The sequence below is a fragment of the Trachemys scripta genome, chromosome 6 (assembly GCF_013100865.1).
Source record: "Trachemys scripta elegans isolate TJP31775 chromosome 6, CAS_Tse_1.0, whole genome shotgun sequence".
NCBI classification, from domain to species: domain Eukaryota; kingdom Metazoa; phylum Chordata; order Testudines; family Emydidae; genus Trachemys; species Trachemys scripta.
Genome location: NC_048303.1, coordinates 69,290,637 through 69,311,001, shown reverse-complemented (window position 1 = coordinate 69,311,001; position 20,365 = coordinate 69,290,637). Strand labels below are relative to the sequence as shown.

The window sequence follows — 20,365 nt, the reverse complement described above, 5'->3', positions numbered from 1 at the left end:
ATATAGCAAAACCATAAACAAAGTCTTGCAGGCTTATCCTATTTTGATTTTAAAATTCTTTCTATTTGGAGCTGATTAGGCAGCTGAGAAGACAGTGGCTACTTCTGCATATCTAAGTTCTTAGTAAGGGAAACCTCACATTAACGTCAAGCGGAGATTTTTCCTGAGTAAGATCTGCATGACTGTGTCCTTAAAGATTTCTGAAGCAAGCAGCCAAAATAAATTCATAACACTATCCCAATATTCAGCTTAGAGAGTGACACCTGGTTCCTTACATTCCTACACTCAGCTCTCTCTCAAGTTTGAGTAAAGTATCATACAACATCCTGACAACCCAGAAATTGCTCCACAGAAAAATGGTAACTTAAACATATGTCTAGGCACACAGGTTAAACCTATACTTGTTCGGATAAACAACTAAGGTGAGTACAACATTCCATTACTGCACTAGAAGACAGTTGTTCTACTGGAAGATTATTAATTATGAACCATATTCAGAGTTTGCTTATATTAGGAGGCTTGAGTGTAATACACTGGACACAATGTAGTTCCACTACATGAGAAGAAGACAAAGACATGAAGAATCTCCAGAAAGGGACTCAAGATGAAGTTTCCAAAAGCAAACACAAAGGAGGGAAGCAAAGGCATATCACCCACAAACAAGGCCATGCTTAGCACTCACAGAGCAAGATTCGGGATGGACACAACCCCAAACAGTGGAGGGCCAAAAGGTCATGTCTGGTAAATTCGAATATGCCCAACAGTAGTCAACAGCAAGCCAGCTCCCAGTATGTAGTTGCATGCTATGGATGAAGAGAACTCGCAGTCATGCTGTTCCATAGCATATTTTAAGATCAACAAAGCCTTTTCATTCTGGCTTTATTCTCTTTGTCAGGATCACATTGCATTTTTACAGGCAGTTTGTGTACTCTAGGAAGGATATTTTGGTAACTCACTCATTTGATACACAAGTGACTCATTTGCTGTTAAAGTCAGAGTGACTTAACTAACTTCTGACATTTCAGTGTACGAAACCTGAACATCGGGGGTTTGTAAATATATCTTTTTCAACAAAGGGGACGCCCCATGTGCAAATCTTGTATTTGTGTTCCCGAACTATCAATTATTTGCTTCACTGAATATCTGAGTGCACAAATACTTGATTTGCACATACAGTAACTGCATGCCTTAATGAAGTCTTTGCTTCATGTCTTTGCTTCAGTCTTCACGGCTGAAGATGTTACGGAGATTCCCAAACCTGAACCGTCCTTTATAGGTGACAAATCTGAGGAATTGTCACAGATTGAAGTGTTATTAGAGGAGGTTTTGAAATTAATTGATAAACTTAACAATAACAAGTCACCGGGACCAGATGGCATTTACCCAAGAGTACTCAAATGTGAAATTGCGGAACTATTAACTATGGTTTGTAACCTGTCCTTTCAGTCATTGGGTACAGAAGCTGATTTAAAGATAGTTAATGTAATGCCAATATTTAAAAAGGGCTCCAGAGGTGATCCCGGCAATTACAGACCAGTAAGTCTAACGTCAGTACTGGGCAAATTAGTTGAAACAATAGTAAAGAATAAAATTGTCAGACACATAGAAGAACATAAATTGTTGGGCAAAAGTCAACATGATCTCTGTAAAGGGAAACCATGTCTTACTAATCTATTAGAGTTCTTTGAAGGGGTCAACTAACATGTGGACAAGGGGGATCCAGTGGACATAGTGTACTTAGATTTCCAGAAAGCCTTTGACAAGGTCCCTCAACAAAGGCTCTTACATAAATTAACTTGTCATAGGATAAGAGGGAAGATCCTTTCATGGATTGAGAACTGGTTCAAAGACAGGGAACAAAGGGTAGGAATAAATGGTAAATTTTCAGAATGGAGAGGGGTAACTAGTGGTGTTCCCCCAGAGTCAGTCCTAGGACCAATCCTAGTCAACTTATTCATAAATGATCTGGAGAAAGGAGTGAGATGGCAAAGTTTGCAGACAATACAAACTGCTCAAGATAGTTAAAACCAAAGCAGACTGAGAAGAACTTCAAAAAGATCTCACAAAACTAAGTGATTGGGCAACAAAATGGCAAATGAAATTTAATGTGGATAAATGTAAAGTAATGCACATTGGAAAAAATAACCCCAACTATACATACAATATGATGGGGGCTAATTTAGCTACAACTAATCAGAAAAGAGATCTTGGAGTCATCGTGGATAGTTCTCTGAAGACGTCCACGCAGTGTGCAGCAGCAGTCAAAAAAGCGAACAGCATGTTAGGAATCATTAAAAAAGGGATAGCGAATAAGATGGAGACTATCTTATTGCCCTTATATAAATCTATGGTACGCCCCCCTCTTGAATACTGTGTACAGATGTGATCGCCTCATCTCAAAAAAAGATATACTGGCACTAGAAAAGGTTCAGAGAAGGACAACTAAAATGATTAGGGGTTTGGAATGGGTCCCATATGAGGAGAGGACTTTCCAACTTGGAAAAGAGGAAACTAAGGGGGGATATGATAGAGGTATATAAAATCATGAGTGATGTGGAGAAAGTAAATAAGGAAAAGTCATTTACTTGTTCCCATAATATAAGAACTAGGGGCCACCAAATGAAATTAATGGGCAGCAGGTTTAAAACAAATAAAAGGAAGTAGATCTTCACACAGCACCCAGTTAACCTATGGAACTCCTTGCCTGAGGAGGTTGTGAAGGCTAGAACTATAACAGGGTTTAAAAGAGAACTAGATAAATTGATGGAGGTTAAGTCTATTAATGGCTATTAGCCAGGATGGGTTAGGAATGGTGTCCCTAGCCTCTGTTTGTCAGAGGGTGGAGATGGATGGCAGGAGAGAGATCACTTGATCACTACCTGTTAGTTTCACTCCCTCTGGGGCACCTGGCATTGGCCACTGTCAGCAGACAGGATACTGGGCTGGATGGACCTTTGGTCTGACCCAGTATGGCCGTTCTTATGTTCTTACACAACCGTGCACAAGCCTGAGTTTCTGTGTTTTAGAAGATTAGGCCCTTACTACAGTTCTAAGTTTCTCCGCTCTCTTCCATGCCCCAATCCTCTTGTCCCAAAATTTGGATTTAACTGTGACAGGAAGTCTAAAATTTGTGACCATAAACAAATACATTCATTTCCTGTCACTGTATTAAATATTCTTTATGTATTAGTTTTGTGTGCTATATATTTTTTACTTCTATACCAATAAAAACACAATAAAATTATCAAATGATCAACTGTTATCCTAAGACAGACAAAGCACAGAAGCAAGACCAGTTTTCTCCAATGCTGTCCAACCATTTTACAATACTAATCATGGCATCTTGTAATATAAGGGCCAGTCCCACATATACTTATTACTGAGCAAAATGCTTACAATTGTAAGAAGTTCTTTTAAAGTCAACAGAAGCATGAATTACACTTGATCAAAAGCATTTGTAGGTTCAGGCCCTAACATAAAGATAGTGGAACAATAGGTAACACACACAGCACTTAAAAAGCTCACTTTTTTAATAGGAGGAAAGAAGCAAACATGTTTAAAGCTAATGTCCTCTATACCCTACTTAAATTACACAATATTTAAGGACCCATATATTGTGCATTTTATCTACTTTCACGTCATTCATTCATTGCTTCATATACATTGTTACAGGATGTACTCAACCAGATTCTTGATTGGTGAGCTGAATTATCTTCAATGGAGTTATTCTGATTTCTGATTTACACCAGTTTACAACATACTTTGTGTAATTTAAGTAGAGTACAGGATTTTAAAGAGTCAAACCTATGACATACATTATATATAAAATTTCCTTATTGATTTTTTTAATTTCTTGGCTGGTCAATAGAATTTTTCCTTACAGAACAAAAAAGAAATATAGTAATATTTGTGTCCTAATAATTATTGTTTTAAACTACTAGTTCCACTTAAACTAGAACAATTGCTACCTTTTGAGGGGCCAAAATCCTCTGCCTGAACTTTTCAATTGTGTCTTGACCTGCAGCAGTCCATGCACTGACAAATGCTTCTGCTTTGTCTTGATCAAGGTGAATGCTCTCCAGCTGCTGTTGCAGAATAGCTGGTTTCAGGTTATGATAGACTGCCTGTATAGCAGAAAAAACAAGTTAAATCCATTTTGGTACATGCAACTTTAGTACTTGATTAAGAAAAGCACTTTTCTAAATAGGGATGCTCTTCTCTATAGAGGTCTAAATGGTTCGTTTTTTCAGTCTAAAATAAAGTATTCTATTAATGCAAAACAAAAACGTGTTACATGATTACTATGACCCAGGGAACCGCGTAATGCCAGCTGACAAAGGACCCACCATACTGTATCTCACATCAGGCCTGACCCACTCATTACATCTAACACACTGTTGTCATAATATTACCTAAAATGTGTCATATATGATATCTTATGTAAACTGCTGACCCGCGGTTACCAAAAATCATTGTGTGGTATACATACATGTTGTGTGTGAGCTGTATTTGGGAGGCAGTGCATAAATCCAGCTTGTCCTAGACAAAGGAATGTGTATTTACCTGTCTGACTGGCTTGCTTCCAGGCAGAGGACAACTGAAGTATATTTACATTAAAGTGAACAAAGCCATCAAGCTAACAAGCAGGGGAGAAATCAGTATAGTAATCACATCTGGGGGATAGAATCTGCACCCCAGGAAGCCTTCCTGGCTCTTGAGGCAGAGAAAATGGACATTGGAAAATATAAGGAGAGCAAAAAGCCATTGGAGTTATCTATCGCTTTGGGGACATAAGGTACAGCACCCTCTGAGCCTGTGAAAATTGGATCGCCTACTTCAGAAGCTAAGGATGTTGGTAACTTGATGGAAGTAAGAAAACTGCTTAGGTAAAGATTGCAACTTGCTAAAATTAAGTTTTAGTCACTAGAAAACGTTTTATTTTGTTTTGCTTGTAACCAAACCTGTCTCTTTTTCTCTTGCTTAGCATCACTTAAAATTCTGTTCTTTGTTAATAAACTTATTCTTGTTTTACTACAAAACCATCTCATTGCTGTGTATTAAAGTGAAGTGTGAGGCTTCAGCTAACCTAACCAGGTGATGCGTTCTGTTTCTTTGGCGGCAGAAACATAGTAACTTAATTACTATGAGTGTCCAGTGAGAGGGAATGGACACTGCAAGGAGATATCTCTGGGGGAATTCAGGTTCACTGATTGTTACCTGCAAGGCAAGGTTTGGACTGGCAGAGTCTTGAAGAGTTTGCTGGCTAGGCAGACAGGCTGGTATGTCAGGGAGCTGACAGACAGCTTGGCAGTAGCAAAGCTCTCACTCTTCCTGGGCCAGAGGGATGACACAGTAGAGCTCAGTTCTGGTTGTCTTGAGCAGAACATCACAATTACATTTTTTCAAAACTATTATTTTCCACAGGTAGGTATTATTATTAAACAATGCAAAAGTTACAATGGCCAACATATCTTTCCATCCTTTAAAAATAAGTGTTCTGTTCTTTATGGCCTAGTATATCACCTTGGCACTTCTTCATGGAAACAAAAAAGAAAGTGAAGCCAAAACCCATTTTTAATATTTTCTGTCTTTCTTTCCCAAACTGACCTTTTCCTAAGATTTTATTATTTTTTATATGAGTAAAGCACAATCCAGCAAAGAAACATTTTGACTAACTTTTTTACTGACAAAAATATTCACGCTTTCTTTAAGAACGATATTAAACACTTAGATTAGAGATGTAATTTAGCCAAAATGTATGCAAAACAACATTGAACCAAACTGCAGGCCCAAGTCTGCAAATTCTTACTCATAAAAGCAGTCCCACTTAAATGGGATTACTTGTGTGAATAAAGACTGCTTACATAAGCACATTAGAACACAAGAACGGCCATACTGGTCAGACCAAAGGTCCATCTAGCCCAGTATCCTGTCTTCTGACAGTGGCCAATACCAGGTGCCCCAAAGGTATCATCTTCAAATTTTGCCACCTCACTGTTTACCCCTTTTCCAGATCATTTATGAATATGTTAAATAGGACTGGGCCCAGTAAGGGAATGAACAGAACAGGTAATCATCAAGTGATCTATTCCCTGTCGCCCATTCCCAGCTTCTGGCAAACAGAGGCTAGGGACACCATCCCTGTCCATCCTGGCTAATAGGCATTGATGGACCTATTCTCTATGAACTTATCTAGTTCTTTTTTGAACCCTGTTATAGTCTTGGCCTTCATAACATCATCTGGCAAGGAGTTCCACAGGTTGACTGTGCATTGTGTGAAAAAATAGTTTCTTTCGTTTGTTTTAAACCTGCTGCCTATTAATTTCATTTGGTAACCCCTAGTTCTTGTGTTATGAGAAGGAGTAAATAACACTTCCTTGTTTACTTTCTCCATACCAGTCATGATTTTATAGACCTCTATCATACCCCCCTTAGTCGTCTCTTTTCCAAAGCCCCAGTCTTATTAATCTCTCCTCATACAGAAGCCATTCCATACCTCTAATGATTTTTGTTGCCTTTTCTGAACCTTTTCCAATTCCAATATATCTTTTTTGAGATGGGGTGATCTCATCTGCATGCAGTATTCAAGATGTGAGCAATACCCATGGATTTATGTAGAGGCAATATGATATTTTCTGTCTGATTCTCTATCCCTTTTCTAATGATTCCCAACATTCTGTTCGCTTTTTTGACTGTCACTGCACATTGAGTGGATGTTTTCAGAGAACTATCCACAATGACTCCAAGATCTCTTTCTTGAGTGGTAACAGCTAATTTAGACCCCATGATTTTATATGTACAGTTTGGATTATGTTTTCCAATGTGCATTACTTTGTATTTATCAACATTGAATTTCATCTGCCATTTTGTTGCCCAGTCACCCTATTTTGTTAGAGCCTTTTATAGCTCTTTGCAGTCTACCTGTATCACCTTCAAATTTTGCCACCTCACTGTTACCCCTTTTCCAGATCATTTATGAATATGTTAAATAGGACTTGGCCCAGTACGGACCCCAGGGGACACCACTATTTACCTCTCTCCATTCTGAAAACTGACCATTTATTCCTACCCTTTGTTTCCTATCTTTTAACTAGTTACCAATCCACGAGAGGACCTTCCCTCTTATCCCATGATGGCTTACTCTGCGTAAGAGCCTTTGATGAAGGACCCCGTCAAAGGCTTTCTGAAAATCTAAGTACACTATATCCACTGGTTCCCCCTTGTCCACATGCTCGTTGACCCCCCTCAAAGAATTCTAGTAGATTGGTGAGGCAAGATTTCCCTTTACAAAAAACATGTTTAGTCTTCCTTAACAAATTATGTTCATCTATGTGTCCGACAATTTTGTTCTTTACTATAGTTTCAATCAGTTTGCCCAGTACTGAAGTCGGGCTTACCGGCCTGTAACTGCCGTTATCACCTCTGGAGCCCTTTTTAAAAATTGGTGTCACATTAGCTATCCTCCAGTCATTTGGTACAGAAGTTAATTTAAATGATAGGTTACATACCACAGTTAGTAGTTCTTCATTTTCACATTTGAATTCCTTCAGAACTCTTGGGTGAATACCATCTGTTCCTGGTGACTTATTTCTGTTTAGTTTATCAATTTGTTCCAAAATCTCCTCTAATGACACCTCAATCTGGGACAGCTCCTCAGATTTGTTATTTAAAAAGAATGGCTCAGGTTTGGGAATCTCCCTCACATCTTCAGCCGTGAAGACCAATGCAAAGAATTCATTTAGTTTCTCCAGAATGGCAGTATCATCCTTGAGGACTTCTTTAGCATCTCGATCGTCCAGTGGCCCCACTGGTTGTTTAGCAGGCTTCCTGCTTCTGATGTACTTTAAAAAAAATTGCTATTGCTTTTTGCGTCTTTGGCTAGCTGGTCTTCAAATTCTTTTTTGGCCTTCCTAATTATATTTTTACATTTCATTTGCCAGAGTTTATGCTCCTCTCTATTTTCCTCACTTGGAATTAACTTCCACTTTTTAAGTAGAGGCTTACATGATTGATATCTTAAGTAATAAAGCTATTTCAGAGTAACTTTGTACAATATTATGAAATATTTATCTAAAACATCATCAGGGAGGAAATGTTTCTCACAGTTTTGCAAGTGGGTTTTATTGTTGTTGTTTAAATATTTTATGCACCATTTTAAAGTATGTCAATGTATTTATATATTTAGTGGCTTAGATTTTTTGCCACCCACAACAGCAAATGTTGCTGGCGCCCCCACAAGCAGCTGAGTTTACACACACACACACACACACACAAAAAGCTCGATGTGATGTGTCATGCCCCAGGAAGTTGGGGTCCAGGGCCCCTAAGACTGGCTCTGGTACTTAGGGCCAGATTCTGATACTCTTGTATAGCACCTTACTCCTTGAGTTCTCCCATTCACTTCAACAGAAACGGGGTAGTATCTGTGAAGCTTGATTCTGCTCAGTGTGAGTGAGAGGATCACAAGCTGGTGCTCAGAGATGTGTTGATAAGCATAGGATACAGACTGAGGGCAAGCTTCTACTCCCCTTTACTCACATTAAGTAAAACCTTGCTCCTCAAGTACAACCCTGACTTCAATGAGACTACCTGCCAAGTAAGATACTATGCAACATTAGTAAAGGAGGCAGAATCAAACTTTAAATAAATAGCCAGACTGTGATATTTGTTTTCAGGAAGTGTCTATTTTAACTTGCTCTGTATAGTAATTTTTCTACCAAACAAGCATTATGTTTCAAATATTTAACAATCCATTCTGATAAAAATGGTACCTGTTCCAAAATAAATGATATAGTTTCAAGGACTAAATGAAGATCTTGCTTCTCCACTGAAAACGCAGCTTGCAGTTTTTCTTCCTCCTCTTCACTGAAACTGCTCTCAGCCTGAAGTACAAAAAAGGGTTTATTCCTAGTATTCCATCTGCCATCCAGAACTCATTCTTCAAAAGGCAAGTTTAGTTAAAACATTAAAGAGTCAGGGTTTTCTTGTGTTTGTTTGTTTGTAAATGGGAGAGGAAAAAGAAACCTTGTCAGAGGAAAAAATATATCAGTATACCAAGAGCCTGACCAAAAACCCACTGACTTCAGTGAACTTCTCCATTGCTTTTAATGGGCTTTTGCTCAGGCCTTTATGAAATATGCATGCAAGTGCACACTTCTTTCTCTCTGTATATAAAAAACATGTTTGAAATTACTATGGAAAAAACTCATCCTTTGACCACATTTGATAATATGCATTATGTGGAAAAGTTACATATTTATACTTGACAATACAAACCAGTGAAAACAATGTAATGCGCACTGGCTGGATTAGAAATAAAAGCACTAAAGAGAAGGCAAAGATGCAGTGCCCCAGATATATATGCTTCTCTTGGTTTGCTATTGACATTCCTCTGGTCTAAACACAGTCTATTTTCTTCTAAAAGACTCAATAATAAAGGTCTATTTGGGGAAATTTAGAAAACCACATACAAAAAAATCAAAAATCTACAACACGACGTATTAAAGATCATTGAATGGAAAATCTTACTGAACTAATGTACTGAACGTTTAAACATAATGCAAATATTGTCATCTGTTAAAACAGAATGTTCTATGTTTTAGACATCAAACAACACAGTGAGGCCAATTAGCAATCCAGTAACTGCACAGCTACTCAAAAAAAGCAATTGGGCTGCAGAGCAAAGATGATGTAATTACAAGGAGACCTAGATGGTCAAAATATTTGAATCTCTAACAAGAATGCAAAAATGAAAATGTTAGTTTAATCTTTCTATGCAGTGTTGTTGTAGCCACACTGGTCCCAGAGTATTAAAGAGACAAGGTGGGTGAGGTAATACCTTTCATTGGACCAACTTCTGTCGGTGAGATAGACAAGCTTTCGAGTTTACACGGAACTCTTCTTCAGTCCTGAAGAAGGGCTCTGTGTAACCTTGAAAGCTTGTCTCAGTTTAATCTTTAGCTTTTAGAAGGAAATATGAAGCTTTAAATATCTTCACTAACACAAGGAAGTTTATTTACAATTTCCACCAATTCAGTGCTCTCTACAGTTAGACAGCTCATGGCTCATGAAACTGGTAATATAATACAGAGTCTTCAACCCAAGTCATTCATTCAAATCCAGTGCAGGCCAATAGTCACCAAAAATTATTATGCTTTATAATGGTAATTTAATAGTTTAGGTGACATTAAGTTAATGGCTCTTTCCCCCTGCTAGTGGGCGAATATCTTCATTCATAAATAAATCACAGTTACTATTACCAGACTCTTGTTAGTAATTTCAGCAGAAAAATCAATAATTGAATCAAAGAGATGAAACAACCCTCGCATTCCTAGAGGTGGTCCCAATAGAGCATAGTTTGAACAATAAAGGTAAATTTGTATAATTATTATTTTCAGCCACGCTGTGCTGTCCTATGTCTAGACTTCAATTTCCAATGCTATCAGTTTGGCACCTTCTATAATTCTAAATTCTTCAAAAAAAAAAAAAGTACAAATTTGCATCCATAAAACTCTGGTACAATGACATGGGGAAGTTGGAAACAAATGGGCAAATATGTACCCAGGCACCTGGAGGGCAAGACCAAGTTTCCGTTGCTATTGTTCTCACTATTATATATTGTGCTTTTCTGTTCTCATACAACAAAATTTAATAAAAGATGTGCCTCTAATCTAATTAAGCTAGCTACTAGTCTTCCTTTTCCATTTTATATAGGCCACAAATGCAGATTGTGCATAGGCTTGATTCTATTCAATATGACCCATCTAGATTCATCCATTCCTAGCATGTACACAGAGGCACATTTTTTGACTAAATATTGTACAAAACCTAACTTAGGATCAAAAGAAATATTTCATAAAGTCAAAAGAAAACTTCCAGCAAAAACAGCGTTTGTTTGGATTTAAACATTTTCCTCTAGCTTTCCACTTGAGCACTTTTCTGATTCATTAGTGCCAGAAAGTCAATTTAACACCAGATATAAACAAAAGTGACTACTATTGACTATTCATTCTATTTTCATTGCCCAAACTGCGAGAAATGAAATACAGGCTGCCAGCATAAATGGTGAATAATTAATTATGGGCTTTATTCTCACCTCTAACATCGCAAGGGCATAAGAGGGGAAAGCCAGCTCCATCCTTCCTCCCAAACCAATGGAAGCCCCCCTGTAGAAGCTCAACAGTGGTCCAGATCCACAAATAAACAAGGCAGGGTCAAGAGGCAGCAGAACCCATATTCACTCAAATCCATTAGGCAATCCTGTGAAACCTACTGCAGAATCTACAATACCTTGTGGTTCCCCGGGAAGGCAGAGGGCTGGGTGGGAGGGAGGGATTCCTTTTGACTTTGTACGATCCCTCCAGATTCACATTTTGTAACCCCAGGGATTTACCCTGGAGGGGCAAGGGTGGGGTATGTACAATAAAAAGGAAACTTGTGCCTCCCAATGGAAGACTTCCAAGGAAAAAGTTTCATTACATGGCATTTTCACCCTCCTATGCAAAATTAACATGAATAGAGGAGATCATGAATGCAGATTTTTAAAATACCTTCAGTTTTAATAATCCTGAGTGTTAGTACTGGTTAGAAGCACTGTTTTTAAATATTATTTGAAACCCGTGTTTCCTTTGAAAATATGCTTTGTTGATATCTCTTGCTTGACAATATTTCATAACTTTTTTTCAAAGCTTAAGGGTCACAATTGCTCAGTTTTGCTTCATAATTCTTACACGCCAAAGGACATACATGTTGACACACTTGTCAAACAAAAAACGTTTGAATCTCCATCATACAGGATTAGAACAATAACAACCATGACATCCTTTACAAATAAAAAGCAGAAGAGCTTCTGCAGATTATTGTATTATAGAGCTGATCAATATCACATTCCATAATTATTTTTGTTCATGAGTTGGCAGATTTCTGGGGTTTCATCCATGGCATTGTACAGGGTCTGTAAACACTGACATGATTTAGGATTTTAGGTATAATTTATGATTTGTAAATTAAAATTTGTAGCAACTGCATCTTTATATAAACACTGGATCTTGAGGGCTCTTTGTGCCCAGTCTTTCCTTTATGCTTTTACCAAACAAAGGTTCTATTTTATTAGATCTTTACATTTCATCTTGCATATTGAGCAAGCAAGTAATGTCAAATCACAGAAAAAATACACTTATTTCCCCCCCACAGAAAAAGTGCTTTTATTTTCCTCCACCAGAAGTACGATACTATTTACCACTCAGAATAAAGATGAAATTCTGTGGAGAAAAAAGGGTGTACTTTTTCTGTAATTTGAAATAATGTGTATGTTAAACATGAAAGACAAAATCTAAAGATTTAAGAAAACAGTATCTTATGACCTCATTCAAAAAAGTATAAAATACACAGTAACTGACATATGCATTATAGAGTTTTAAAATGTATTAAAAAGTGAGGGCTAAGGGATTATTGTTAGACTATACAAACCTTTAGATGAAGCTTTTGAAGGATGCGGGAGAGTAATCGAGGAAATTTGCCTGGGTCTATCATGTTAATGAGCAACACTGCTTTTTTTATGCTAAATAAAATGAAAGAGATCAGGTAAGTTTCCTAATGTAAACATATTGGCTTTAAACAATGTAGTACAAATATTTTTGTTTTCTAATGTTTCACACACCAAGCACACTAGTGCTACTGGCATCTAATCCAAATGGATTTGATACTTGATACTTTAAACACAATTTCTAAAAATTTACTGTGAGAGAAACAGAACCAGTGACCAAGTACTGTAAGGATCAAAATAGGAATAATTCCACCCTTCAATTAAACCGAGGCAGAGCTGACGCCCTGGGTGCTTCAGCCCAACCCACTGTATGATACTGACATGGTCTCACTGCCCCATTAGTGGAGAAACCCACATGCTGGAAACCTCAAGAGGCTCAGCACTGACCCACTGGGGACACAGGCCCTGTTCCCCTGGCACACTGGGGAGTTGGGGTCCCAGCCCAGATGTCCCAGCATTTGCGGGGTCCCAGCCCCGGTCCCCCCGGCACACTGCGGAGGTGAGGGGGAGGCAGCCCCGGTCCCCCCGGCACACTGGGGAGTTGGGGTGAGGCAGCCCCGGTCCCCNGTTAGAAGGTGTTAAAGGGATCAAGAGAGTTGCCTGAAAAAGGCTTCAAAGCATAGTTGTTTTTTTTTTTTACTGCAGAGTCTGGTGAACATTAACTATAGAGTTTGTTCCTCAACAGATGCTGACATGTATAAGTTCAATAACAGGACGGATGCATTTTCCTCTAAATGATGGAGTGGATCTGACTGGCTTCTAGCCAATACACAGAAGTTTATTTTAAACCAGAAGGAATGGGTTAGTGGTCTAAGCATAGGATTGAAATATCTAGACACTCTGGAGCCACAGATTTGAATTCTCTCAAAGCTGTCAGTCCTTCATCCTTCTTAAGCACTATAAATAAATTAAGTACTATACAATTTACTGGGTGAGGATCTTTTGGACAAGACTGTAAAATTAGGCTCCATGTGGACAAGATCATATGACACTTTTCATATAAATGGGGGGGGTCTCCATCACCTGCTGTTTTACAGTATGCTATAGACCATTTGGCTGCTATCCTCCACTCCAGAGGTGCTGGTGTATGTAGACACTGTAATTTAAAGTATTTTTGGATCCTTTGGGTGGAAGGAATTACCTAAATAATACTAAGCTACAATAAATAACTTTTCACCCAGAGATCTCCAAGTGTTTAACAAAGAAAGATAAATATGAATATCTCAATTTTATAGATGGGAAAACTGAAGCACAGAGAGGTGAAGTGACTTGCCCAAGCTCATACAGTGAGTTAGTGGTGTTTTTACATAAGCTAACATGAACATGCTTTTTTTTTTTTTGTCTGCTTTTTTTAGACATGACTATTTATAAAATTCAATGTGCCAGATCTTCAGCTGGTGTAAGCCAGAGCTCCATTGATTATAATGGAGTTACAATGATTTATGCTACAGATCTGGACATGTGATTAAATAGCAGTTATCTTCAATTGCTAACTATCCTCTACTAAATCTGATGGAGTACGATGAAAATGTGAAGCTGAGACCCAAACAGAAACTGAATCACACAGTGGTTCTATTTTATTCCCCCAGTTGTCAAGACCATAAAGGGTAGAATTTGCTTAGCTGCTCTTTGTGGTCATATAGAGTTTAGACAACACAATGACCAAGCAAATGAGAATTTTGGGGAGAAAAGTCTGTGTTGTGGCTGAAAAAAATCCGGGAAGCAAGACTTTGCTAGTTCAGACACATGAAGTGGACGAATGAAGGGGACCTGATGAAGACAGCATGGCAGGAGGTGATGGTAGTAAGGAAAACCTACGGAAAGCCAAGGAATCAATGGCTGGCTGGTTGGATTGCATCAAAAAAAGATGGTAAGCAGAAGGACCTTAGTACTGTCTTAGACAGACAAAGAATGTGGATGCTTGCATGATGACCAAACCCCAGGTGACGGGATAAGAAGATTGTGTGATGGTATCTTATCTTAATCAGTCTATATTTTTAATGTATCTGGGTTTTCATCTTATTTTAGCCATAGTGAGAACTCTGAGGCACTAGGGACTGTCAGAAAAGCAGCTGTGTGTGTACGGAATAGATATGCTAAGTATAATGATAGTATAACCAAATTATAGAAGTTAAATAGTGTAAGTGTGTGAGTGAATGAGAGAGAGAGAGAGAGAGAAAGTGTGTATGTGTCAACAGACCTTGTGAGGTGGTCTCCTCCCTGTGTTTTTTTGAATTAGCCTTCTAGAACAAAGTTATTCCAAAAGGCAAAATATTTGCTCTTTAAAAGTATTTTTATGAGGCAAAAAAATGATTTCGTACTATTATGGGAGGGGGTTGTTTTGTAGGAGGCAAGAAAATTATCCAAACTTTCCCTTTAAGTTGCTGACAGATTTTAACTAAAGATCACCTGCAAGTCCCCTCTAACATAGTACAGAATATTTGACATTTAACTACACAAAGCCAATAGGCAAGTGCCTAGGTTTTGTTTCACTTTACTACTTGTTTCTTACATACATCAGTCACTGAGTTTCACTAGCAATAAATAATATATGCTTGACATTGTGTAGTTTTGTTTTCTGCAACTGTGCTCATGTGAATTAAACTTGTGCTATGACTGCTGCTCAGGAAACAGTAGAGGGAACATTGTTTGGAAACAGGAAGTACCATCTTCAAATTGTGTTGTAATTCCCTTTGTACCATGATATTATTTTTATTACCCTTTTCCTCCCTCCCCCTTCCTTTTTATTTCTTACCACCACTTGTTGCATATTCAAATTAGACTACAGCTCTTCAGAGCACGAGCTGTTTTTCACTTAGTGTTTGTATATGCCCAGCAGAATGGAGTCAAAATCCATTTTAGGATTTCAAAGTGCTACTAGAAGACAAATAATGAGCCTGTAAATGGATTTCTTTGTAGATTTACACTATTCTGGTTTTTAATCACTTGCTTCAGGGATTTACTTATGAAGGGTAATCTGTATCTCGCTGAATCTCTCCAAGAGAATGTTCATTTTCTTCCATGGCTTTGGAGCAGCACCGCCAGGGCTGAAAATCCCAGGTTTCCGGGGTCCCCGGCACAGGGGCAACCCAGCCACGGGGACTAATAGCAGCAGTGAAACTGCCATAAATCATGTCAGTTAGGGCTGTCAAGTGATTTAAAAAATTAATCATGATTAATCAAACGATTAATTGCACTGTTAAACAATAATAAATGGTATTCTATTTAAATATTTTAGATGTTTTCTACATTTTCAAATATATTTATTTCAATTACAACACAGAATGCAAAGTGTACAGAGCTCACTTTATATTTATCTTTGATTACAAGTATTTGCACTGTAAAAAATAGTATTTTTCAATTCACCTAATACGAGTACTGTAGTGCAATCTCTTTATCATGAAATTAAATTTACAAATGTAGAATTATGTACAAAAAAACTGCATTCAAAAATAAAATATAAAATTTTAGAGCCTGCAAGTCTACTCAGTCCTACTTCTTGTTCAGCCAATTGCTCAAATAATTTTGTTTACATTTGCAGGAGATAATGCTGGTTCTTGTTTACAATGTCACCTGAAAGTGAGAACAGGGATTCTCATGGCACTGTTGTAGTCGGCATCGCAAGATATTTAGGTGCCAGATGCACTAAAGATTTATATGTCCCTTTATGCTTCAACCACCATTCCAGGGGACAGGTTCTGCTCCATAACAGTGCGGACCAACACATGTTGATTTTCATTATCTGAGTCAGATGCCATCAGCAGAAGGTTGATTTTCTTTTTTGGTGGTTCAGCTTCTGTAGTTTCTGCATTGGAGTGTTGCTCTTTTAAGACTTCTGAAAACATGCGCCACACCTCGTCCCTCTCAGATTATGGAAAGCATTTCAGATTCTTAAACCTTGGGTTGAATGCTGTAGCTATCTTTAGAAAGCTCACATTGGTACCTTCTTTGCGAATTGTCAAATCTGTAGAAAAGTGTTCTTAAAATGAAAAACATGTGCTGGGTCATCATCCATGACTGCTATAACATGAAATACATGGCAGAATGCGGGTAAAACAGAGATGGGGACATACAATTCTTCCCCAAAGAGTTCAGTCACAAATTTAATTAATGCATTATTTTTTTAATGAGCGTCATCAGCATGGAAGCATGTCCTCTGGAATAGTGGCCGAAGCATGAAAGGACATAAGAATGTTTAGCATATCTGTCACGTAAATACTTTGCAATGCCGGCTACAAAAGTGCCATGTGAGTGGACTTGTAGGCTCTAAAGTTGTACATTGTTTTGTTTTTGAGCGCAGTTATGCAACAACAAAAAAATCTACATTTGTAAGTTGCACTTTCACGACAAAGGGATTGCACTACAGTACTAGTAGGAGGTGAAATGAAAAATACTATTTCTTTTGTTTATTTGTACTGTGCAAATATTTGTAATTAAAAATACTTTGATTCCAATTACAACACAGAATACAATATGTATGAAAATGTAGAAAAACATCCAAAATATTTAATAAATTTCAATTGATATTTTATTAACAGTGCAATTAAAACTGTGATTAATCATGATTAATTTTTTTAATCGCAATTAACTTTGAGTTAATCACGTAAGTTAACTGTGATTAATTGACAGCCCTAACATCAATTTTAGTCGGGAGCTGCTGGGTTCTAGGGAGCATATTTCCTTTCAATAGCATCATGTGTCAGAGTTTCCAAAATATATTTTTTTTAGCATTTCCAGTTCATGGGAAATTTCCAAAAATGTTTTATTCCAAATTGAACTGAAACCAAATTGTGAAATTTCCCACAAACTGGAAATTCCAAGTTTTGGCTAGCACTACTTATATCACCTTGTCATTGTACTATATGGCCACAATTATATGACTATCACTAGGATGATCAGAGGAATGGAAAACCTGTCGTATGAAAAGAGACTAGAGGAGCTTGGGTTGTTTAGTCTGACAAAGCGAAGGCTGAGGGGGGATATGATTGCTATCTTTAAATGTATTAGAGGGATTAATACGAGGGAGGGAGAAGAATTATTCCAGCTAAGTACTAATGTGGATACGAGAACGAATGGATATAAACTGGCCGTGGGGAAGTTCAGGCTTGAAATTAGACGAAGGTTTCTGACCGTCAGAGGGGTGAAATATTGGAACGGCCTTCCGAGGGAAACGGTGGGGGCGACGGACCTGTCTGGTTTTAAGATTAAGTTAGATAAATTTATGGAGGGAATGGTTTAATGGTAAAACATAGTAGTCGAGGAAAACCAAGCAATGGTAGGTAAATTGTACAATGGCTGACAGGGGTCAGGCTGGAGACTCTTGCCTATATGCTCGGGGTCTTACTGATCGCCATATTTGGGGTCGGGAAGGAATTTTCCTCCAGGGCAGATTGGCTGAGCCCCTGGAGGTTTTTCGCCTTCCTCCGCAGCATGGGGCAGGGATCTCTAGCAGGAGGGTTTCTGCCGATTGAAGCCACCTAAAACAGGATTGGGGACTTCAACAGCAGAGTCCAGGGAAGGGGTAGGGACGGTTTTGTGGCCTGCAGCATGCAGGGGGTCAGACCAGATGATCATAATGGTCCCTTCTGACCTTAAAGTCTATGAGTCTATGAGTCTATGAAGTATTAAAAAAAGTAATAATAATCTCTTTCTTCACATCCTGGAAGAAGAAACAGCTTGATTAGTTTATAGGGATTCTGTTGTTGTGGATGTTTCCATGTGAGAAAGAATGGTTATTTACCCTGCAGTAACTGTGGTCTTTAAGATATGTTGTCCATATGTATTTCAGTTCTGGTGTGCCTGTGCCTCATGCATACGAGTCTGGAATTTTTTTTTTTTTTTTTGAAGAGCAGTGTCTGTTGGGACCATGCCTGCACGCTGTATGCTCTCCAGCACCCCGTAACCAAGAGCATAAATTTTTTTACCTGTCTAAAACAGGTATTTTTACAGCATTTATTTACCTGTCTAAAACAATTGATACAAACCTCCAAAATAGCGTGGAAGGAGGGCAGGTCATGGAATACATGTGGACATCACATCTTGAAGACCCACAGTTACTGTAGGGTAAATATCCAATCCTTCGAGTGATTGTCCACATCTATTCTACTTCTAGTGACTCCCAAGCACTAATCCCAATTCTTCGAGATGGGTGGTCAGAGTCTACTGAATCAATAATTGTAAGACAGCTCTGCAAAGCAGGCATCAGTTCTGGCTCCCTCTACCAAGAAGCAGAGTTGGGCAAAGATGAACTGAACTCCAGGTAGATAATCCACAAATCTCCAGGATTGGAATCCCAATTAGTGAAACTTAAACTTCTTGAGTTCTGATGGAAAGGGCCCTGATCTGTGTAGGGGGCCCAAGTGTCCAAAGGGATGAGGAAAGTGACTGATGAGCTTGTGCTGGATCCCCTTTCGGAGCACACACTTGGCACTTTTTGTTTTGTTCTGTGGCAAAAAGGTAGAATTGAATCCTTTACTGACCACTCATGATTTTCTGAGTATTGTCTGTGAGTTGATGTACTAGGGTGTTTTGCAATCCTCAAAGATGTAGGGCCACATCATCTCTCTTTGAGAAGTGGAACCTTCTTTCAGGAATTTTGGATGGCCCAGAGCATCTTAGAGTGTCACTGAAGTGTAAGATGTGGACAGCTCTGGAGCCAACAGCTTTTTTGTGGAGGCTAGTAGTGTTGACTCTGGCTGGTTGGTTACTGCTAGGACACCTGATACCATGAATCTCATGGGTACCAAGAAGGTTGGTTCCAAAGTTGTTTCATCCACATCCAGGAACACGATAGGGACCACAGAGGATGGAGTGCTCTAGTGTCAGTGCCAGGTGTTTTGGTGCTGGTGCATTGGTATTGGTGGGGAGCCAAGAAGCTTCTTCAAATGTCAGCCAGGTCATCTGGAGATCCTTTGGTGCCAAGGCATCATCAGGACCCATTTTGGGAGTAAAACTGCTTCCTGCTTTGGATCACCTCAGAACTGCAGAGGGAGATCTGTGACTGCAATCACCCTGAGAGCGATGCTCCTTCCTTCCTTTCCCTTCAGAGGAGAGGGTCGGAAAGGGGAGGGAATCTCTTACTGACTCCATAGTCGAGGAGTTAGCGGAGTGAGACTTTCTTGCCAAATGAGTCCAGGAGTATTGGGTGGTTCTCCGGCTTACCAGAGCAATCACTGAGATTGTCTGGTCGGGCTAGGTGGTCTTCTCTTCTTTAGGAACCAAAGAGTCTTTGTAGATCTCTCTAAGAGAAAGAGCTTCAGCTGGGATTCCCTCATTTTTGGAGGCTTTTTCAAAAAGGAGCAACATATAACGCACTTGTGCTGTACATGTGCTTCACCAAGGCGGAATCTGTAGAATGTCCATCACTGATGAGAATGGCTGCCTCACAGGAAGGACAGGATTTGAATCCTGGAGATTTTGAATCCGCCATGTCCCAAGGTGTCCAGTACCGGAGCACCTTCTGGATGTGAAGCCTTTCTACTTTTCTTTTTTGCAACAGGCTTAAAAGTAGAAATTTAACTGTACTGACCTAGATAGTTAGTGTTCTACGTATAGAACACTAACTAACTACTAACAAATAAACAAGGAAAGAATCACACAGTAAGCAGAGACCTGGACATGAACGGTAAGAAGGAAATGGAGGGCAGTTGTGGCTACACTGCTATTTATGCCCTCAGCTATGGGGCACCAGAGGACATGCAGGGTGCAAGTACAGCCCCAATAGACATTGCTACCAGACTGCATGCAGTGCATGCACACCAGGAGGAGCAGAATACAAGCGGAATCACTCGAAGAAGAATGGATTTGTCATATGTCTGTATA

The 20,365-nt window shown here is 38.8% G+C and overlaps 1 protein-coding gene across 1 annotated transcript in view; it reads right to left on the bottom strand.

The window, feature by feature from the left end:
• The window catches only part of COMMD10 (COMM domain containing 10), a 171,898-nt gene extending 151,925 nt beyond the window's left edge, over nt 1-19,973 (bottom strand). Inside the window, exons 1-4 of the mRNA XM_034774899.1 lie at nt 19,881-19,973; nt 12,469-12,591; nt 8,772-8,882; nt 3,969-4,124 (exon numbers count right to left, since the gene is read on the bottom strand). Coding sequence (XP_034630790.1) covers nt 3,969-4,124; nt 8,772-8,882; nt 12,469-12,591; nt 19,881-19,973 — 483 coding nt within the window. The remainder of the gene's footprint in view (nt 1-3,968; nt 4,125-8,771; nt 8,883-12,468; nt 12,592-19,880) is intronic.
• Nucleotides 19,974-20,365: the final 392 nt, after the last annotated feature.